General features: G+C 39.7%; 1 protein-coding gene across 1 annotated transcript in view; it reads right to left on the bottom strand.

Annotated features, from left to right (window-relative positions):
- The window catches only part of dnah9 (dynein, axonemal, heavy chain 9), a 274,955-nt gene that overhangs the window by 161,512 nt on the left and 89,344 nt on the right, over positions 1-24,099 (bottom strand). The window contains exons 36-47 of the mRNA XM_047377712.1: positions 23,599-23,737; positions 19,525-19,812; positions 17,327-17,537; positions 17,107-17,234; positions 16,687-16,795; positions 15,425-15,572; positions 14,790-14,964; positions 13,784-13,957; positions 12,566-12,773; positions 10,758-10,923; positions 8,419-8,521; positions 1,629-1,868 (exon numbers count right to left, since the gene is read on the bottom strand). Of these exons, the coding sequence (XP_047233668.1) occupies positions 1,629-1,868; positions 8,419-8,521; positions 10,758-10,923; positions 12,566-12,773; positions 13,784-13,957; positions 14,790-14,964; positions 15,425-15,572; positions 16,687-16,795; positions 17,107-17,234; positions 17,327-17,537; positions 19,525-19,812; positions 23,599-23,737 (2,089 nt within the window). The remainder of the gene's footprint in view (positions 1-1,628; positions 1,869-8,418; positions 8,522-10,757; positions 10,924-12,565; positions 12,774-13,783; positions 13,958-14,789; positions 14,965-15,424; positions 15,573-16,686; positions 16,796-17,106; positions 17,235-17,326; positions 17,538-19,524; positions 19,813-23,598; positions 23,738-24,099) is intronic.

Genomic DNA, 24,099 nt, shown 5'->3' with positions numbered 1-24,099 from the left:
CGGAAATCAAGGTGCCAGAGTCTGGAGGAAGACTGGGGAGAAGGAAATGCCAAAATGCCAGAAGTCCAGTGTCAAGTACCCACAGTCAGTGATGGTCTGGGGTGCCGTGTCAGCTGCTGGTGTTGGTCCACTGTGTTTTATCAAGGGCAGGGTCAATGCAGCTAGCTATCATGAGATTTTGGAGCACTTCATGCTTCCATCTGCTGAAAAGCTTTATGGAGATGAAGATTTCATTTTTCAGCACGACCTGGCACCTGCTCACAGTGCCAAAACCACTGGTAAATGGTTTACTGACCATGGTATCACTGTGCTCAATTGTCCTGCCAACTCTCCTGACCTGAACCCCATAGAGAATCTGTGGGATATTGTGAAGAGAACGTTGAGAGACTCAAGACCCAACACTCTGGATGAGCTAAAGGCCGCTATCGAAGCGTCCTGGGCCTCCATAAGACCTCAGCAGTGCCACAGGCTGATTGCCTCCATGTCACGCCGCACTGAAGCAGTCATTTCTGCAAAAGGATTCCCGACCATGTATTGAGTGCATAACTATACATGATTATTTGAAGGTTGACGTTTTTTGTATTAAAAACACTTTTCTTTTATTGGTCGGATGAAATATGCTAATTTTGTGAGATAGGAATTTTGGGTTTTCATGAGCTGTATGCCAAAATCATCCGTATTAAGACAATAAAAGGCCTGAAATATTTCAGTTAGTGTGCAATGAATCTAAAATATATGAATGTTAAATTTTCATCATGACATTATGGAAAATAATTAACTTTATCACAATATGCTAATATTTTGAGAAGGACCTGCATTATTTTAAGCTTGGCCAGCTAAACTTACTGAAACATTTGTGTCCTAAAGTGATGTGGTGAGGTTTCATCAAACCCTGCCCTGCATTGGCTAATGACAATAACCCCAGTATGAGTTCTAAGTCCATTTATCTCTGTGCGAATTTATTCAGGTAGAAGCTGGACATTCCGAGGCGGGTACAAATACATAGAAGCTACACTTTCAGGAATGAAATGAAATAATGTATACAATATTACTACAGTAACAGTTCAGTACACCTATATAAGCTCTGTATATAAAAAAAAAATGAAATGTGGTCTCCATCTGTAAACTCCTGGAAAGAATAATGAAAAATTAAGTTCCTATAGCTGACCGGCTCAAAGCATTAATTATACAACAGAGTGTGTTAATTGAAAGAGCCTGCCCTCCATTAAAACCGTGAGGATTTTGACAGAAATATTGCCCTGAAAGCCTCTCCCTTGATAGTGTTAGCACTCTGATATTATATTCATTTAAATACATTTATGCACCCATGGAAAAGCAAATCCATTGTATTCTCTGTTCCACTTATTTCAGACTTGTTTCAAGCTTTCAATGCTGCCTCTTAAATCAATAATCATTTAGTGAGAAATTTGTGACAGAAGCACAGGGAAGCTAAGCTGCAGAAGAAGAAAGAATTATGGTAAAAAATGTATGCCCTTCTTTGAAATAGAGATGTGGGTGGTGTCAGGGAAAAGAACCCAACTTTTAGTTGGCAACTTTTGACTTCCCCTCAAGAGAGGATTAACCTGAGGTCACTCTTCCCATATGTATTTGGTTCATGAAAGTGTCACCTGAAATATGTTGGAGAGGTCCCGTAGGTTAAAGATGTAGTGGAACTTGACCGCTGTGGGAAAGAAGGTAGAGGAGACGCGTTGATGCAGGGCCAAGGCCAACTGGACCAGGGTGGAGCTGCTCCTCTGCAGGGCAGAGCTAAAGCTCTCTCCTCCCAGGTGCTGAGACAGGATGGAGCTGTAGATGCTGCTCAGAGCCTCCATTCTGGGAAAGGACAGTGAAAAAACGCAGAAGTGTCGCTGTGGAAAGGGATAGAGAGCAAACATTACAAGATAAACTTGCTGTTCCATGCTAACGATAAGGTTAAAATTGCAGCATAATGTCATACTGTCAGTAATATTTGGCTTTACAAGTTTTTTGAATGATTGTCCTTCAGCAAAAAAAGTGATTTACGTGCTGTAAAAATGGTGGTTGTAGACGGCATACATACATGCAAATATATCCAAAAGCAGTGTTTGTGACTTCAGTTGCATTTCAGAAATTCCCTGCAGAATCACATGTGTTACTCTACTGACAAAAACAGACTTTAAAGATCTCTTCAAATCCAAAACATGTTCTTCTCCCCTGCAGGGAAATATTTAAGCTGGCAGAGTGGTTACATTAGCCTAAATGTGTGAATATTTTTAAACACAGAAGCACTATATATCCTATTCAACATTTTATTACACTAATGTATGTAGGATAAAGATAAAAGCAAAGTGCACTCTCTTACAATTCTTAGGTTGAATAAAAATGATCATGGTTTACCAGTTTCTAACAATATTTAAGTCAAACCACAAGTCTATAAAAATCACGTGATTCATTCAAAATTTACTGTTAACCCAAGTGATGCTGCCATATTTGTTTTAGAGAAAAGAGGAATTTTATTGTCAATCCTTCTAAACAAGCCATAATTGTTCAATTATCTTGTCAAAAATCTGATATTTAAAATGCCAACTCAGTTATGAGTTTTAGATGCAGCTTTTTTTTTTTACACTTTCTTGGAGTATTGCATGATCCAATCTTTAGGTGTTTTTATTGGGATTTGTGTGAGGATTGGCAAATTATTTCAATGTTTTCCTATTATGAGAGAGCTTTCATAAGATAGATTGAAAATTGCCTTGTAGCCCCTACCAGATTGATGAGCAGCAACAATGACTCCTCTACAGCTCATTAATGATCTGTTTCAGTCTAGCCTTTGTTTTGTGCAGATGTGTGATACCTTAGTCATTATATCATTGATGGAAATGTCAAAAACTAGAGCAATATGCACATCAAACCTTTTCAAATCAGAAAATGAAAAATACTGCCTATATAGTGCTGTGATAATTTCATGTTTTTTAATAGAAAGTTTTTAAACATGAGCCCATGGTCTGTCTGCCAATATTATTTGTGAGTGAATGACAGGTAGAATTTATTATATGTTATCTGTTGATTTTGGGCAAAAGGTACAAAAACACAGGGAGTGCAGACATTTTCTGTTCACTCCACACGTGTTAAAAACACCCCTGACCTGAGTCCACTGTGGATATGATTCTGGTATTTCAATGAATAAAAGCATTATTCTGATTTATTCTGAGAAGAGAAAGTGAGTCAGGGGAGAACCTGTGGTCTCTGTAGTTAAACAATCCACATGTGAAACTGTTTTGCTCCCAGTCTACTGCCTGTTGCCTTGACAGTGTGAAACTGTCAGTAAGAAGCAAGGGCCAATGCTTGATGCGTCTTCTGTCTCACACATCCCCCGCTGAATATATCCTACCTTTTTTTCACATCTGCAACACATTCCTCTCTTTACAATATCCTGTGCCACACCTCTTATAGTACACATAGGGGAGGCATACCACTGTTCTGACAATAACATAGACCTTTGGTTTTGTGGGAGAGTGCAAAGATGGAGTAAATGTTGTTGGAAAGTTAACCTTCTTATTATTATTTACTTATTACATTATTTAAAATTTATATTTACTTAAGGAAATAAAAATGTATTCAGCTTTGCCTGAATGACCTTACAGATGTAGAGGCTATCTGTTTCTCTCAGTAAAGTTTTATAATGCCATTTGTGCTAGTGAAGCTTTTCCAAAAAGAGTAAGCTAAAAGAATGATTTTCATTGCAATAGAAGGCTAAAAACAATTTTTATCTCTTGAACAGTTTGACATTTTCACATTACAAAAAAAACAAAAAACTTTATGTAATACACTGACACAAAGTAGTACTTAGCTGACAAGTTAAAGACAAATGAGACACCATTTTCAAAATATTTTACAAATCTGAAATGCATGGAGTACATTTCCATGTGTTTTGTGGTATATTTTTACCAGCTATGTTCATCTAGAGACCTAAATTCTTTTCCATTCCTATTTGTAACATATCTCAAGCTTAGTCAGATTCAATGGAGAATGTTTGTGACCATGAATTTTCAATTGGATTTAGATCTGGATTTTGAGTGAGCCTTGCAAACATGTGAATCAGAAACCTTTATTTGGATCTGGAGTATAGTGTGTGTGTGTGTGCTTTTTCTTTTGTTACTATGTTAACTTCTCAGATGGTGCTGGAGTTCTCAGGTGTGCTGGGTGACAGGTGCAACTGATCTGCTGATTGCTTGGAGGTGTACTTAAGCAGGAGGCTGCCAGCACTTCAGTGCCAGAGTGTTTGCCTTCAGTGGTACAACCTCAAGCCACAATTAATCCTTGCTTTGTTCTTTGCTCTATGTAACCTTCGTATGTGCTCCTTCGCAGGCTGTTTACCTGAACTTTGGATAACCCTTGCTGATGCCAGACTTGCTCTCTGCATCGTTTTGCTTATTTGGAATACCGACTTCTGGAGAAAGCATTCCTGTGGTCGTGGGTTGAGATTCCAAATTCCTGTTTCCTTCATCTGGACAAAGACCAACTGGCAGCTTCCTACTTCACCGACATCCAGACCAAGGCATAAACGTAACCTGTTCACCCTCCAACACAAGTACTACTTTCCTGAACTCCAAACCGTCTTTCACAAGCCTCTCAAGCAGTTCCAGAGAAAATTCTGTGCTGACCGCTCAGACTCCAAATTCCTCCGGCGGTTAGATTACTTCAACATAGTAGGCCTTTACTTAAGTTACAGTTACCACATTAAGAGTAGTGTTTTGATTTATTTGCCCCTGGTTTATTTCAGCATTTTGATTCCCTTGCTTCTTCTTCTTCTTCCCGTACAGTTGGCAATCTACCTGTTCCAGAACAGTTCTCATTTTCACTTGTTTAAGCAAATAAACCTTCCCAATTTATCCAGTTTCCACTTCTGAGTGTTTCTCTGCATGTTGGTCAGAACTATTACGAGCAAAATGACAAACGAAAGTATAGGAAAAACAACAAGTGGTTTAAATAAAATAATCATAATGAATATAAAACAAGAATTACAATACAATAATACATGACTATATAAATAATAGCTATAAACACTATGTAAAATAAGAGTCTATGGCAGAGGTAAACATAGATTCAGAGTTGTCCACTTTACAGCCTGACAGCAGCAGGAAGGAAGGACCTGTGGAATCTTTCCTTCACACACTGGGGGTGGAGCAATCTGTTACTAAAGCTGCTCTCGAGAGCTGACAGGTCATCCTGCAGGGGCTGTGACTCATGGTCCAGCATGAATTATAGTTTTGCCAGGACCCTTCTGTCACCCACCTCCTGCAGTGAGTCCAGAGGACAGCCCAGGACAGAGTTGGGCTTCCTCAAGACTACAACTTCTTTCTCTCCCTGTCTTTGATGCTGCTGCTCCAGCAGACCACACCATACAGAATAGGTGATGCCACAACAGTCATAAAAGGTCATCAGATGTGGCCCTCTCACTCCAAAAGACTGTTGTCTCCTCAGGATGTAGAGTCTGCTCTGAGCCTTTCTGTACAGTGCATCTGTGTTGAGTCCAGTCCACTTTGTTCTTCAGGTGAACATCTAGGTACTTATAAGAATCCACTCTCTCAATGTCCATTCCCTGAATGTTCACTGGTGTGGGGACAGCAGACCACTGTTTGCAAATGTCTACCACTATCTCCTTGGTTTTCCCTGCAATGATCAGGGGGTGGTTTCACTGACACTAGTACAAAGTTCTGCATACTGTAAGTCCCTTGTTTTCCGCATCATCGTCATCAGTGATCAGCCCAACAATCACAGAGTCATTAGTCATCAGCACCCACACTGCAGGTCAGACACAAAGTCATGCGCTCTCACATATTGTGGCTGGTTTGTAAGGTAGTCCAGGATCCATTCTGACAGCTGATGGTCCACTCCATCCTCCCCAGTTTGTCCTTCAGACGCAGTGGTCTTATGCTGTTTAAAGGTACTGAAGACATCAAAAAACCGGATTCTCGCAGTGCTGCCAGGCCTTTCCAAGGTGAGAAAGAGCATGATGTAGCAGTGTGACAGCCTGAGTACTTCCCGTTTAAATTCTTAGGGGAGTGGTGGCCTAGTAAATAGAGAGCAGCTTGAAATACAGCTTGATATACATTCAAGCTGTATTTTCATGCATGAGTGATAATGTACTTTAGGATAATTATGTTTTTTATTTTGGAACAACCTAATATTTTGAGTTGGGTTTTAATAAGAAATGATGAAATTATTTAAGTTTAACTTAAATCTTTAAGTTGAACAAACTTAATAAATTTACTAGGATAAACTTAATTCAATCTCACCACTTAAAGCATTTTATTGAAGTTGGATCAACTCGTTTCTTTTTAGAGTGATAGGATACTAAAGCTGCATTAAACGTAACTGGTTCACTTGTACTGAAAGTAAAAAGATACTTTCACATGTAAATGGGTTTAATTAACTTAATTAAACCCATAAAAGCAGGTCGTCATCACTAAACCAGAAGAATTAGGTGATATCAATATAAATAAGTTCCAAACATGAACTTTAGCCCAAATGCTCTTTTTTTTAGTGTAGGTGCACCTTGCTAGTACCTGGTCGGACCCATTTTTTTCTTTAAAACTGCCAATAAGTCTTTTTGGCACAGATTCAACACTACTACTCAGCAATGAAAAAGTCAGTTGAGGTCTGTTAAAGTGGACAATTTTGTCTTGTAAGGAGATAGGGGTGTGTGCATACTTGCAGTGAGATGGATATGGGTTTGGAAGATAAAGAGCAGCGGTCAGCTGCTTTGTGCATGACATGATTTTGAACAAAATTGATATAGGCTCACTTTGGCTAAGACTCTGTGCCTTATACCATAAAGTTGTTGACGTCAATTAATCTGAAGTACAGTACAGATTGACCAGTAGAGATCCAGATTAACCTAAGGCAGGAATGAAGTACGGTTTTATTTCTACAAAAGGAGGGTTTGAGGTCTGACCCATCAGACTCCACTGCCCATCTCCCTGGAAACCAATCAGACTCATCCACAGATTCCACCTCACATCTTTATATCCAATCATTGTAATGTTGTTACACAGTACACACAGGTGTGGCAGATTTTTTGACTGCACGTCCATGAGGAGAATCGCCCACTCAACCACATCTCACAGGTGCTTTATTGGATTTAGATGTGTTTACTGTGAATGCCATTGGAGTACAGTAAACACATCATCATCATGTTCAAGAAACCATTTTGAAATTATTTGAGCTTTGTGATTTGGAGCACTATTGTGCTGGAAGTAGCTATCACAAGATGGGTACATTATGGTCATAAAGGAATGGAAATGGTCAACAAGAAGACTCAGGCAGGCAATGTTCAATTGTAACTAAGGAGCCCAAAGTGTGCCAAGAAAATATTCCCCACACCATTACACCACCAGCAGTAGCTTAAACTGCAAATACCTGAGACAATGGATCGTTTCTTTATCAACATTTAATAACAACTAAACTTGTAAACAACACGGAGACGTACACTGAAGATCAGCAGAGTAACTGGCATGGGACAGGCAGGCAAACGGTATAATTCAAAGATGAACTATAAAAACAAGCAGCTAATAAACAAAGGCAAGGAGGAGAAATGACCAATGAACCAGAGCAGCTAATCAGATTAAATGTGGACAAGCTGTGGCAAGGAGAATGCTGAGCAACTGGAGGAGGGAGGCTAATTAACACAGATGAGCAGGAACATGAAGAAGTCCAGGGCTGTAACAGAAATAGCTGAATGTAACAAGGCACAAGAATGAACCATGAACGTAATGTACAATCAATGAACTAAAATTACAGCATCTAAAGAATCTAAACAGTAAAATACCAAGAAACAGACAAGAAGGGAACTCAAAAAAACAAACACCTAACACAGGCACATCCTAACAGATTCATTATCTGTGTTAAAGAGCAATTGAACAGGTGTAAATAATGAAGTGGCCAGGTAATGTGTTTACCTGTGTTTACATTCAAACAGCCCAGACTAAAAATGTCACAGGCTATTTCACATTGTTCCTTTGTTCACCAATCAGATGGTGGCAGAGCAGATCATCAAAAAATAATAAGAAAAAACAAGACAAAATTGTTTTTTCATAAAGCTTGCAGTAAAGCCTGCAGCAATGTCCACTATGAGATACAACAATATAGTTTTTTTTAACAATTAAGTAAGTACATGTACATGTATCCTAAGAAATAGTTTTATTAAATTCACAAAGATGTGAATACATAATAACTTCCCTTTTTTCTAAATGGAAAAAAAGTAATTATGGCAATGCTCTAATTAATATTGACATTATATTTTTTAAGTAAATTATATTTTTACCCTGCCTATTATTACACATGTGCAAGCTGAAATTTAGTAAATGTAACCTTGTCAATTTGTTGCGTAACCCTTGGTACACCATGTTCTGGGAAAGTATCCTGAATGTGTTTGTCTACCTGCAGCCTGGGATTAATGGTGAAGCTGCCAGCCCTGGGGTTCATGCAGGAAACGTATTGAATGTTGTGTATTTCTTTCAAAAGCAGCTTATTACGGTCATACCTGCAGAACACACACAGGGAGAAAAGAAAATCATTATTCATCTGCTTTGTAGGCACATAAACACAAACGTGCTCACACACAGACTTCTCCCCTGTACTTTTTCCCGATATGGACGCCTCAGCTCCTACTTAAGCTGGCGTGCCTCGGAGGCAACCTTCTTCCTCTCAATTTCATACCTGAAATCCTCCAAGCATATCTTTAATGGGCTGACCGTGTCTAATCCAGTCAGCCAGTTTCTGACACAGTGGAATCATGTTCAGAATGGCCTCACTGTGTCAGAGAGATGGGCAACGAAATCCTTTTTAGAGGTAATCACACAGGCCTCCTTTCATGTATAACTTTTGACACTCATAAAAGTTGTAGCATATCGATACTAATGCGGGGAGCTCCCTGAATACTGAATGGAGGGCATTTTCACAAATATTGAAGAGGTGCATCTATCAGCAGCTTAGACTGTAAATAAATCATTATTCTCTAACATAATATACCCTTTGTCTGACATAAGCATTTTCGTTAAAATAGAAAATACCATTTCTTCTTCTCATTATTATCATTATTATTAATTGTATTATACATCCATTATCTATATTCACTCAGTCGTACAGGGTCCAGCGATCATTGAGTGGAATGTCATTCATGACTCCAATGTACATCAGATTCCACAATGCCATTATTTATTGGATCCAGAATGGAAAAGCTGTCAAAGACTTAAATAACTGATCCCCGGTGATTGTGATCATCTCTATAAAGCAGTTTGCTGGTCTGGTGTATGCAGGTGCGTGGTTGTAACCTTGGATGTAACCGGCTCTCTCATTGATTAGATAGCAACATTTGGATCAACATTGTTGACTATCTAACCAATGAGAGAGCCGCTTACATCAGATTAGCAACTCCTTGGTTTAAGTTGGTTTTCAGTGTGCTCAGGCACCAGAAGGGTCATCAAAATGCTAAATGGAGATGGTAAAGTAAAAAGAAAATGCAATTGTAAAAAGGATTGGAAAATGCAAGGTGAAAAAGAAATTACCTTTTTAAATGTTTGATAAGGAAAGGTATTTATAATCAGATTTTGGAATTGTGTTTTTTAAATGTCCATTTAGAAATAAGATTTGAAAATACATTTTCAAATTGCAGTTTTTAATAATGGATTAATAAATACAATTTACAATTCCTCTTTAGTAATTCAATTTAATATGTGCAATTACAAAACTCTTTTCAAATTGGATTTCTAATTGTATCATTTTGTTAAATTTGAAATTGTTGTATTTCTTTTTCACTGACTCTCCTGGTCCTCCAAAGCATGGTAACTCAATATCAAAGGGAAAAGACATTTGCAAATATTTTAAAGAAGCACCTGTTGGTGACCATTGTTCTGAGAATGGTTAGAACATTTCCAAATAGGAGCAAATGTCCTTCATTCTATTGTAAGTACGAAAGAAAGTGTAAAACATTTAAGGAGCTGCCAATCTTTTCAGTAGTTGATGTCCTGCAACATCACCTCCGGGTCAGACTGTGCGATGTTCAGAAAAATTTGAAAAATCCTCTCCAGTTCTATCTGGCACTCTGCAGGCCTCTGCTAAACGTGTTAAATATTAAAGTTCATGACAGGTCAATTAGAAAAAGATTGAGGAAAACATCAGCTGTCATGCAATGTGGTCTAGGCATGATGACATAAGCTTTTTCTGCAGCCACGTGACCTGGGCACCTTGATGTCACTGTGTTAATCATAATCTCTGTAAAAGACAATATTCCAGATTCAAATGTGAGGCCATCTCTCTGACAATTAAAACCTGTCCCACATTGCAGGACTGATTAAAATGTTGAGTTGTGCAAAAGCTAATTTTTGCCAACCTCAAATAACTGGACCAGCACTACAAAGCAGGGCAGGTCAAAATTTCTCAATAACATTTTGAGTGGCTGATAAAGTATAAAAACAACTAGAAATTGTCTACAATTTTCTGAATCATGGAGTACACTTAGTTTTTCCACACAGATTTTATTAAACAATGACATAGTGGAAATCATAATACATTCATGCACACTTCAGGTTAGATTTTAACACCTGATAGATAATTTTTGTGCCCTAATATGTAAAGCCCTACAATTGACCGAGGGTATATTTTCTTTTTACCATGATACAATGTTAAATATCCCTATTTCCAACAGCTCTGGTGTGTGATTAAGCTTACGTATGCATATGATGACTTGAATATATGAATGCTAAATGACTTGCTCTTACCAATGGTTGTAGTCCATGTGTTGGCGGATGAGTGTGTGAGGTTGCACCGTGCCAAATGCATCCACCTCAGGCATATTCATGTCGTCTATGAAGTAGATCAGTCTTCTGCTGCCAGGAGGGCCGTAGTTGCGCCCTGCTTTTTTCTCCAGGGGCTTTTCCAGCACATCTGCGTGGGAAATTAAGACTTTACAGAATGCCCTTTTCTTTTTGTCTTCTGGCTTTACTTTTTGTGGCTTATCAAAATGAATCACACACAATAAACAGTGCACACCTAAATAAAGAATCAAAATGTAGAGAAGATCAAGTAATTTTTTTATGCTGTGCCTTTACAACTAAAACATTGGAAACACAAGTGTAGGCCAAATATAGATCTTATGGTATGGACATCAACATCTCTATTAATACACTTTTTATAAGCATTGCACAATAAATAAGACACAGCTAGCCTGGTTCAAAATCATCACAGCACTTTTTACTGCTTTTAAATGAAAAAGAAATATTTTGTGAAAAGAGCAATAATAATCAGTTGTTATTTATGAGATTTGCTTCCTATTAAACCATTCTTGTCTTCTTAAAAATATGTCTTCTTGTGCTCCCCAGTTACTTGAACTCCTGCTTGTGTTATCTACCTACTTCCTCTACATGTTCTGTTCACCCCCCTGATTACCTGCTGTCAGTTTCTGGGCTCCTCAGTAGTCTTTGTTCATTATCAGTTTGCATGTGTTAGTCTTCTTCATACCATATTAAGCTCTGTTTCCTGACTGAATTTTAATTTAGCATAATTCAAGATCCACCATCACAGCAAACAGGTCCAGTCAGAGATTTACATAAACTCATCCGGAGCATGAATATAATTATTGTTTGCCCTTTAAGTATTTAGTTTATCCATTAATTCAGCGTGAAATGATTACACACAGACAACATAAGTTTGAATTTGCTTTGCTTTGATTTTTCTCTAATCTCCACAGTTCATAGTGTTCTTAGATTTGAAAAGAAAAACCTATTATACTTCTTGTCATTGTGACCAAACAGCTCAATCTCTGGCTTGTGTGACCATAAAACATTTTCCATAAAGCATTTTAGATGTCCAAGTGTCCAAATTTTAGTCATATTTAAATGTGTTGATTGTGGAGCATAGTCTTTTTCTTTAGTCTGCAACATCACAGCCTATGCTGCTGCAAAACTGACTTTAGTGTGGACAGTCACACTGGGTAACCATATTCCTTTCAAATCTGACTAGTTTCTCTGACTCTGCTGTTCAAAACATCCTCACAGCATCATGCTGTCATGCAGATGGTGTGTTCAGGATGATATGCGGTGTTAGTCCACATGTAGGCCAACATGTCAATTATGGCCTCGTCAGACCAGGACACCTTCGTCAACATGTTTGCAGTGCCCCCCTAAACTGTAGGAAACTTTAAATAGGGTTTCTAATTACTTTCTTTCAACAAAGAGATTTGTTGAGTCTATGACTAATAGTTGTCCTATCAACAGATTCTCCCACCTGACCTGTGGGTCTCTGTGGCTCCTCCATATTATAATTGGCATCTTGGCTGCTTCTGTGAATAATGACAAGCTTGTCTGATAATGCTGATGGCAATGTTTTGGTCAGTTTGCAGTCACCCCTTACATTTGCAGTCATTTTTATTTCAGGTGATGGACTAGTAAGTGCTGATTAGAGGATTTCTGAAAGCACTTGGTTGCACTGGATTTTATTTAGGGGTAAACGGGGCTGAATACAAATGTGTTTATACAAGTGTTTCTATGTGTTCTACTGCAGATGAATACAATATTCCACTTATACCTACCTTGCAGCATAGCTGACGTGGTATAATAGTTAAAGGGGACATTTTTGACCATGTATTTCTCAGCATCTAATGATCCAAGTTTATCCCCAACTAGAACAGACTTCCCAGTGCCAGCGTTCCCAACCAGCATGACTGGCCTGCGGCACTCCAGGAGGCGGTCCATAAAGTAACGCACTCGAACAGTCTCTGTGGTGTGCACAAGACATGCCTGCGCACAGGAGTAATACAAAAACATAAGAACTTAATCAAAACCTTTAAGAACACCTAGAAAATCTAAGATTGGGACTGCAACCTCTTTATCTGGATGTATATAAATAAAAAATAAATAATTTTGCAAGTTTTGTTCCTGATTCACATGAAGGTGGGGGGACAATGACTTGCCTTTACATTGTGAGGACGCCATAAAAAGGATGGCTCGAGCCACACTTTCACATACATCCTCCACTCATGCACACTATATACCAATGATTTAACTGACTTTCACACTTCATATTAGACATTTTGAATTTAAACCTTAGTTTGTGTTAAACAATCTATATTTTAGCACTCCTATACATGGTGTTTCTCCATTTTTGTTGTGACCTTTGAGCCATTCGTGGGCTGGGCTGATAAAAAAGATATTTATTTACCAGCCCAGTCTTTCTCTTTAAAATTACATTGTTAATGTGTAAAAGTAGTAATAGTTTTACATTTGCCTCAGAAAATAAGAATAAGTCTTGTTGCTGAAATGTGCTATATAAATAAACTTGACTCGCCTTCCTTAGTCTTCATGAAGCTTTTTGTTCACTTATGTGGTCAAATAAACCTCTGAGACTTTCACAGAACAGCTGGATTCCTACTGAGATTAAATTACACACAGTTGGCCTGTACATAGTATGCAGATGGGTTATGAAGGGAATGTGTTGCACTGGATTTATTTAGGAATATCAGAGAAAAGGCAAATGTTTTCTGATATTCATGATTTTTTAAGACCCTTATTTCGTATCCTTCCACTTCACAATACGTTGAGTTGCTCTACACATAAAGTTCTTGTAAAATGCACTGGAGTTTGTGACTGTAATATGACAAATGTGGAAAAGGACAATGAATTTCAATACTTTTGCAAGGAGTTCAACAGTATTAGGGGTTCTTCTGGGTGGTAATTGTTCTGGATCAATTGGGCAAACAGATAACAAATTATAGCTTCATATATATATATATAGACAGAGTAAGATTTACCTGAAGAGGTATATCTGGATCCATCTCAAATTTGGTGACCATTTTAGACCATAGTTCGAACTTTTTGCTCTCTGGGTCAATGTAATAATCGAACACGGTGCCTTGAGATGGGAACTTGATGGTTTTGAACTCGGCAACCCACCACTTGCTAAACTCCACTCTGTAGTCGACCAGCTGCACTCACACAGAGGACACACAGAGAGACACACAGAGAGACACAGAGGGTAGGCAAGCGGTCAATATTGTAAAATGACTTCCTCTCTGCTTTTTCTCTTCCATACAGCAGCTATGGATCTGGATGTTTGATTTACACTGGTGTGAACACAAACCAAAGGACAAATAAATGGTCGCAAAACATAGATGGAGGTATAGCAGCTGAAGGGTAGAAAATGAGAGATGGCAGACCTATCTATCCATCCATGTGAGTCAGGCAGTGAAGAAGTCTCATCACCTGCTGGCTGGCAGTTCCCTGCCTTCCTTTCTTTCTTCCCAACCCTTGATACCTGTCTCCTCCATTCACCGCTGTCTCTCCAGTCAATAAAACCACTTAGCATTTAAATGCATCTGTGATGGGAAAATAAAGTGGAGTACATTTTTACCAAGGGGAAAGCAGTTTTATCCCATAACTTAGATGGACGCGCTTACTGTACTGAACTAACTGGATTGCTAAGCAACTGCTTGCCATGGCTTTCCTGCTGATTTAAATTCAGCCAGCCTGTGTGTTTCTGAGTGGGAATGCAGTCCATTTCATTTTCAGATGGAGATCTCTGCCTTTATGAAAAAACTGCTATTCCTTCAAAAGAAAATAACATTCAAATGACTTTTCATAAATAGAGACAATGTCAAGTTCCATAAGAGCCATCGGCACTTAAAAATTGTTCCAAGAAACTCTTTTGAGTTATGATGGGTAAAAAAATGTAATAAACCTTTCAGCTAACCTGTTTTTTTTTTGCATTCATGGACTCTTTTAGAGAGCTTATCACATGGCCAGAGGTCTATACAGTACCTGGTCCTGGAACAAGGCTCCCCCAAAGGCCCAGATAGCAGCAAAAACAAAGTAGAGCTCATAAAGATCTTTGGAAGAGTCTGGTGGCGTGTTTTCTGGCGTCAGAAGACACTCCAGCACGTAGCAGAGCATCTGGACCACACTCTGCTCAGGAATTGGGATGATCTTCTTGAACCTGATCAAAGACAGAAACATTAAGTTACAGAATCAAAAGACTTGCTCTGATCCTCAGCCAGGAAAGAATGCACTTCAGCTGAACTGTATCTAATATGATTTTTTTTCTTACCTTACAGAATTCACAGAATGAACAAAGGCTCTGTAAACCCAAGAATTTGAATCATGTACTTACGAAACAACAGATGACAAATTTATGAGCTGTGGTGCATATTTAGACATTTTTGTAAGTACAATACATTCATCCCTCCCCAGCTTCCGGTTGTTTGCTCCAGCAGCAAGGATGATGAAGGTGTTGAAAAATGCAAATGGTACTTGTACAGAATGTAGGATCACATCCAGTTCTTTTGAGTCACTTCCCGTTTGTCCCCCTGTTTAGTACACCCACTTAACACAAGCCCCCATTTTGTTAACAACATGACATGCGAGGACTTTTCATGTCTGCAGGAAAACGTAGGTACCTTGATTTGAGGGCATCCAAGCAGGAGGGAAGATACTTGTCGAAAAGGATGGTCAGGTTTGCCTTCTCGGATTGCACATCCCTCCTGTCGATCCAGCTGGACACCTGCGGGCTCCACCCTAGGTCTGCTGGATTTATATACAGAATGCCTAGGTAGAGGAGTGACCAAGCAGTGATTAAAGCATACGGATACAGTGCAAAAGCATTCATTCGTTTTCACATTTTATCATAACCACATGTTCTGTAATGGAGATTTTATATGATAGACCAACAAAAATTGGTGCCCAATTGTGTTGGAAAAATGAAGACAATGTTATTATTTTTCTTTTTCAAATAAAAATCAAAGATATCCTCCCTTTGCTAGCTTTCCTCCGATACCCCTCAATAAAATCTAGTGCCATCAGCTACCTTCAGAAGTCACATAAACAGTAAATATAGTTCGCCTGTGTTTAATTTAATGGCAGTGTACAAAAAATGACAACTGTTAATCAACTACTAAGTCCACTCCATATTATTGATGGAACAATGGCAAATAGTAAGTTATCTTTTTAAAGAAAGCCATGTTTGTGGTTTGTCACAAACCATGTAGTGGAAACAACAAATATGTGAAAGAATTATGTTGGTCAGACGTGAACGAAATATTATCTTTTGAAATAAATGCAAAACATTATGTGTGGTGTGAAACACTGCATATCAATCTAAACCAACAATTCCCATGTTGAAATATGGTGTTGGCAGGATCATACTGTGGGAATGTTTTTTACATAGATGGATGGAGCTAAATACAGGAAAATCTTTTACGAAAACATGTTAGAGGCTGCCAAAGACTTGGGACTGGGTGGAGGTTCACCTTCCAGCTGGACAATGACCCTAACTGTCCAGCCACAGTGACTATGGAAGGGTTTCTGATGAAGTGTCACACCATTTTCAGGTTTTAAGTTCTTTAGAAAAAACTTAAAGCATTTTTTTTGATATCCTAATTAAGCATTACTTTGTGTTGGTTGATCTGGTAAAATCTAAAGAAAATACAATGAGTTACAGTGGCATGTAGTGGTAGAGTAGGCTTCCTCTAGGCCTGCTGCCAAATTAAGGCCCATTGTGCAACAAAACATATAAAAAAATACACCTTGATTTCGGATTGAGGTCTTAAAATCTCTGCAAGGCAGAGTATTTTCAGCTCATTGTGCATTAGAATCAATAACAAATTCAACTGAAAAAGCTGAAGAAAAGCAAACATTGAAAGGTATTCACGAGCTGCTGTACCTGCCCTAGATACGGTAGCAGGAGTAGCAGTACAAAGGTGGCTAATCTCAAACACCAGCCTCATGGTGGGGTTCAGAGGGATGCGCTCATTACTGGCCAGCGTCAGCACCTAGCAGAAAGAGAGGAGATTTTTTACACAGCATGCATCCATAAAATACCACTGGAAATACTACCTTCCTATTGCTCTGTTCACACACTTGAACACTGATTATGTCATCTGCTCTTACCAATGTACTTAGCATTATACAAACAAACACTGTCAAGTATTATTAGATCCAATCAGAACAAATAGTTTTCTACTCTCCCTCAGTGATGACTCAACCTAAAGTTTTACAGGTTGAAAGCTCATTTTGTGCCAACACAAAACAAACAAACAAACAAAAATCATCCTTCACAAATATACACACAATTTTCTCACACCTTGTTGTCATCCATTACTGTGTTGAGTGACTCAATCCACATTGGATCAATGTCTCCATCCAGAACAATCCACTTAGGCCCACTGTGACTAATGTTGGCTAGTTCACGCATTATACTGGAGAAGAGCCCTGTGAGAAGATGAGTTCAGATTCAGGGTGTTCAAGGCATGTCATTAACTTTGTGCTAATCAAATCCTCTTTCTGAAGGACATGGTAATCACCGTCTTTCCACTCTCTGGTTGCCGGGTTAATGATCCCAAAGAGCTCGTCATTGGTCACGGCCTTCGGGTTGAGATCTGCCCACATTGGCCGACGCTTCATGTTCTGATAGGTCCGGTGTAGCGACCTCATCACCTGACTCTTCCCGGTGCCCGCATTCCCAATCACAAACACCGAGTGGCGGACTTCCAGCAGTTCCTCAAGCTGCACCACCTAAGACACAGACAGAGACAATGAATGCCTATTACCAGGAGTCATTTTCCACAATAATCCAGTATTTCATTAAAACCGTGGTGTTCATTCTTTTTAATCGTATCATTTCATGCACAGTAATAGGTCAAAATGCTGCAGTGAGGTAGAACACAGTGCCTTCTTATCCTGTACATGAAGAAGAGCAAATGACAGGAGTGGACTTCTAAAAACATCAAATGTCAAAACTCATGATACTCTATAATTAATGTGCCAGTCATGTGAAATTCGAAAGTCACTCGTTGACAGGGCATTGATTGAATCAGACCCGCTACATTAACACAATATACATGGGTGCATGTAAATGACAATACAGTCTATGAAAAACCTTACAAGTCATCCAAATATAGTTACTGACACAAAAAAGTTAATTCTCAGGAAGAATTGTTAAATATGGATTCCGTTTAGTACACATAGAGTGCAGTAATAGGTATGTAAAAGATAATATGGAAGGAGCTGGCACATCTAGTACAGCATCAAGTTGGCAACACATTCGATAGTCCAAACAGTAGGTGAAGGTCACCAGGCAGAGAGCATGCTTTGTAGATGTAGCAGGCAGCATCACCAACATTAGGCAGAGTTTCACAGGGGTCACAACTTAGGCATTGTCCAGTCATCTGACATCTTTTTAATTTCCTATGTAATTCCTTGTTCACTTATAAACATGTGGCCTATTTAGCCTATAACTGAAAGAAGTAAATTGTGCAACAGTTGTACTATACATGTTATCCCTGTTTGTAGACCAATCCCAGGATATGTATCTGGGTCCAAGGAGTGTAATCTTCTGGCATGGAATGATCCCCCACAACTATGGCTGGGGACATTAAACATTGTGCACACAACCAGTTATTTTCATAATATTGCACTGAATTCTACCTCATAGAGTAATTCGGTCTGAAATGAGACAGTTACAACAAAGATGAGACCTCTGTTTTGGTCGCATTATAAACATTTCCATCCATCCATCCATCCATCCATCCATCCACAGGGAGAGTGACTATAATAAAAGAAGAAAGGTTTACTCCCCATTTTCTCATAAACATACAGATAGCTTTAAATTGTCTATGCCATCGACCCGTTTCCCCCATTCAACTACAACGCAGGCGGCTCTGTGCTTTCAAAGGCCTAGCCTGATTAGCGCTTTGATCTGGGGAGGCCTAATACTAGCCCAGGCTATTGCTAAAAACGTTGGGTCTCTTCTGCTACGACTAAAATCAAAAGGTTGGGCATCCAAACAAAGATAGGAAAAGTTCAAGCTCTGGGGGTGGAAGCTTGTTACTGACCACTCTGCCATTTTCTCTCTCTCTTCATTTCCCTCCTCTCTAGCTCTGTCTCTCCTCCTTTTTGTTTATTTCTGTGTTGTCTCTCACAGAGTCAGGGTTAAGTGGCATGGTGCAGCACCCGCCTCTATTGATAGAGTGTTATTATGTGATTCTCGTGTCTATTTGACCTGAGGCAGATTGCACTTATTTCCCTTGGTCCGGCATAGTCCTTTCTCTGATTCAAAGCTCCTTCCATTGCATGTGTGTGTGTGTGTATTTGGATCTGTGTGTGAAATAATGACTGGAATTAGGTCGTCAGCTCCGGCACCTGAACTCTCGTTGCAACGTACAAGCAGCTTTCGGCAATATTTGTCCAATTCATCCAGATGCTGCAGTCTTGTTTGACACTAATGTGTATTTCTCAGTGGAACATTATGACATGAGGAAAATAGCTTTTGGAGAGAACCAGGATATATCTAAATGAAAGCACTGCAACTGTAATATCTGTCAAAGTTGTTAAAGATGAAACTTACATTTGGGAACACTGTACATCTCAGACCGCATCTAATTACGTTTTCCTTCATATATGATTTAGTGTCAAAGTTCTCAAAGACCAACATTTTCTTTTAGCTGTAATTAAAAAGGAATCAGCTGCAGCATATAGCATGGTGACTGTTTTGGGTGTGTACCTTGAGAATAAAATTGTCCTCAGGCTGCAACTTCAGGTCCAGAATGGCCTGCTTTACATGGTTTTCAAAGTCCAGGTCTCTCCTCCTGGGGACTTCCAGGGATGGAAAAAGGTCCCCTATCAGGCCTATGAAAACCGGCATGTCCTCAGTCACAATCTTTGGAATGTTGAAATCTCTCAGAGCTCGCATGAGTACTTGGTCCTCGGCTCGTCCAGGGTCTCCCCTTTTTAAAGAGCCAGCCACCACTAACACTGACTTGATAGCTCGGAGGCCCCAGTCATAGTGATCCTGCAGGAGAGGCCAGGAAAAAGGTGTAAGTAGAGGAAAATAAATTAGTCAGATTTAGGTATAGGTCAGTTACTGCTATCAAGATAAAGCACGGTTTTAAAAATTACAGTTTCCACATTTCTGTCATACCATTCATGCCTTTAAAATCATTTAAATGAGAGACCTGAGTATGTACCACAGCTGTTGCTGTGCCCTTCCATGCTGCTAGAAGGCTAAAAGATTACTTTCCTTTTTTACAAGAAAGAAAAATGAGCTGTTTAGAAGGATTTTGGGGAAAAAACACAGACATTTGTGGTGTATAATCTAAAGCAGCACCCACTGCTCACATTTTATCAGGGTAATGCTGCTTTAAAACTACAGTTGACAAGCTCCGAGTGGCATGTCTGTTAAGTAGCTGACAAGTAGGCTTGTCTTGCTAAAAAATACAGGCATTTTGATGTCCCATTTATGTAGAATTGGTAGGTTTGTTACAGGTAAATGGGGAGTTCCTGCCTCAAGTGGAGGAGTTTAAGTATCTCGGGGTGTTGTTCACGAGTGAGGGAAGAATGGAGCAAGAGTTCGACAGATGGATTGGTGCGGCTGCCGCAGTAATGGGGGCGCTCTGCTGGTCCGTTGTGGTGAAGAGAGAGCTGAGCCGAAAAGCAAAGCTTTCAATTTACCGGTCGGTCTACGTTCCTACCCTCACCTATGGCCATGAACTTTGGATCATGACCGAAAGAACGAGATCCCGGATACAAGCGGCTGAAATGAGCTTCCTCCATAGGGTGGCCGGGTACTCCCTTAGAGATAGGGTGAGGAGCTCCGCCATCCGGGAGGGGCTCGGAGTAGAGCCGCTGCTCCTCCACATCGAGAGGAGCCAGTTGAGGTGGCTCGGGCATCTAAAGGTCCTTCTCAAAATATTAGCATATTGTGATAAAGTTCATTATTTTCCATAATGTAATGATGAAAATTTAACATTCATATATTTTAGAGTAATTGCACACTAACTGAAATATTTCAGGTCTTTTATTGTCTTAATACGGATGATTGTGGCATACAGCTCATGAAAACCCAAAATTCCTATCTCACAAAATTAGCATATTTCATCCGACCAATAAAAGAAAAGTGTTTTTAATACAAAAAACGTCAACCTTCAAATAATCATGTACAGTTATGCACTCAATACTTGGTCGGGAATCCTTTGGCTTCAATGCGGCGTGGCATGGAGGCAATCAGCCTGTGGCACTGCTGAGGTCTTATGGAGGCCCCGGATGCTTCGATAGCGGCCTTTAGATCATCCAGAGTGTTGGGTCTTGAGTCTCTCAACGTTCTCTTCACAATATCCCACAGATTCTCTATGGGGTTCAGGTCAGGAGAGTTGGCAGGCCAATTGAGCACAGTGATACCATGGTCAGTAAACCATTTACCAGTGGTTTTGGCACTGTGAGCAGGTGCCAGGTCGTGCTGAAAAATGAAATCTTCATCTCCATAAAGCTTTTCAGCAGATGGAAGCATGAAGTGCTCCAAAATCTCCTGATAGCTAGCTGCATTGACCCTGCCCTTGATAAAACACAGTGGACCAACACCAGCAGCTGACACGGCACCCCAGACCATCACTGACTGTGGGTACTTGACACTGGACTTCTGGCATTTTGGCATTTCCTTCTCCCCAGTCTTCCTCCAGACTCTGGCACCTTGATTTCCGAATGACATGCAGAATTTGCTTTCATCCGAAAAAAGTACTTTGGACCACTGAGCAACAGTCCAGTGCTGCTTCTTTGTAGCCCAGGTCTGGGGAATGCGGCACCTGTAGCCCATTTCCTGCACACGCCTGTGCACGATGGCTCTGGATGTTTCTACTCCAGACTCAGTCCACTGCTTCCGCAGGTCCCCCAAAGTCTGGAATCGGCCCTTCTCCACAATCTTCCTCTTATCGTTGGGCAGCGTTTTCTGCCACACTTTTTCCTTCCCACAGACTTCCCACGGAGGTGCCTTGATACAGCACTCTGGGAACAGCCTATTCATTCAGAAATTTCTTTCTGTGTCTTACCCTCTTGCTTGAGGGTGTCAATAGTGGCCTTCTGGACAGCAGTCAGGTCGGCAGTCTTACCCATGATTGAGGTTTTGAGTGATGAACCAGGCTGGGAGTTTTAAAGGCCTCAGGAATCTTTTGCAGGTGTTTAGAGTTAACTCGTTGATTCAGATGATTAGGTTCATAGCTCGTTTAGAGACCCTTTTAATAATATGCTAATTTTGTGAGATAGGAATTTTGGGTTTTCATGAGCTGTATGTCAAAATCATCCGTATTAAGACAAGAAAAGACCTGAAATATTGCAGTTAGTGTGCAATGAATCTAAAATATATGAATGCTAAATTTTCATCATTACATTGTGGAAAATAATGAACTTTATCACAATATGCTAATATTTTGAGAAGGACCTGTATACTGGACGCCTCCTGGATGCCTTCCTCGGGAGATGTTCCAGGCACGTCCCACCAGGAGGAGGCCCAGGAGCCGGCCCAGGACGTGCTGGAGGGACTTTGTCTCTCGGGTGGACTGGGAACACCTTGGGCTTCCCCCGGAGGAGCTGGAAGAGCTGTCTGGGGAGAGGGAAGTCTGGGTGTCTCTGCTGAGTCTGCTGCCCCCGCGACCCAGTCCCGGATAAGCGGAAGACGACGAGTATGAGTATGAGTACTTCTTAATAGTCTTACCCATTTGGCAGACATTAAAAGAATAATATCCTTCTTTGGAATATTAAATATCTTAGAAAAGCCATCAAAATAAAATTTTTTAAGCATTTTTTGGTCCATCTCTAGACAGTTGGACCACGTCATTTTTGCAGAAATTTATGGGACCACATAATAGAAAATCTAAGGAAACCTGGGAGAGATGGAAGTTGTATATGTAGACAAGACCATGTTTTTGTTCTTTAGATTAACTTTTTATTTTCTAAGCAGTCACTGGTCAGTGTTGACTGTTTATGTTCTCTAAACCCATATGCATTATATTTACATCAGTTTTAGTTTTGCAATATCAAACAACAAAATAATATCCATCTCAGTTTTAAGCCCCTAGGATATTTGGCAAATAAAGAAAAACTTTGTCAAAAGGACACAGGAAGGACGACTTTGTTTTCGGTCGAAACAACGTGGAAATGCAGTTTATAAGTGAACGGTGAAAGAAGACATGACATGAAGACATTTGTTGAGTTTCTGTTCCTGAAAAGTAGTTGTGAGAGCTGAATTTGGACCACATCAAGAATGCTGAGCCTGACAGTCTATGTTTCTGCTAAAGTTGAACAAGACTGATCAAATAAACAACATCCTATTTCCAATGTTAAATAAACACAATAATAGGCTAAGCAGAAACGGCCATATAAACATATATGGGTGTCCAGTACGTAAATGCAGTTTCCCATGTTTTTTAAATAACACACTTTACAACATGGTGAAATATGTAATGCTGTAAATTATTTCTATTTTGGAGTTACTAGGTTTTGATGCAAAGCTATATTTATAAGTACATATATATATTTTTCTCTTTATTTAAGTTGTTTGTATGGTTTTGCTGTGGCGAGGGTTGTGGGGTTGACTGAAAAATCTACAGAGGCTACTTATTCATTTCCAGGAAATACTTTACTCAAATGTAAGAAGTGATTCATGAAGTAACAATAAGAGAGCTTGTGTGTTGCCTCAGAGTCATTCTTCTATCAAAAAGCTTGATTCCAAAAACAACACTGTGTCAAGAGTTAAGCTTTAAGGTGAAAAGGTTTGATATTTTCCAGCCAAGGAGAGAGAAGGTACTACCTGTTTGGACAACAGCTCTTTGCACAGTGTGTAGAGGGTGATAAACTTCCTGGCAAGGATCCGGGCATTGACAAAGCCTTCAGCGACCAACATGATTTCACAGATGAGCTCAAAGTCTGGCACCACCATGGCGCAAGGTCTGTGGGCAAACATGAAAAAAGGCACTTCACATAATGTTTTGGTCATGCTTATTCGTTCAGCTCATAATTGAACATTTAACCTCTTAAGCCCAAGGGTCCACTTACAAGGGGACTTGGACTCTTTAGCTCGTAGCTCACTAACTCTGAGACTGAAACACACTTGTCATATGTCCAGATCTTCATCTGAGACTCCTCTACAAAAGTATCTACTTCATTCTTATATCCACTGACCACAGCTCAAACCCCATGCAAAAAAGCCCGCATATAGCCAAAATGCGACTTATGACCAAGATCTGTTTTGCAGTGTGGAATGATTCAAAGTGAACTGTTTTTCATTTTCTCCATTCACCCTTTTTCATTA

Source organism: Girardinichthys multiradiatus, chromosome 10, assembly GCF_021462225.1.
Source record: "Girardinichthys multiradiatus isolate DD_20200921_A chromosome 10, DD_fGirMul_XY1, whole genome shotgun sequence".
Classification (NCBI taxonomy): Eukaryota; Metazoa; Chordata; class Actinopteri; order Cyprinodontiformes; family Goodeidae; genus Girardinichthys; species Girardinichthys multiradiatus.
This window is presented reverse-complemented; position numbering and strand designations above follow the sequence as displayed.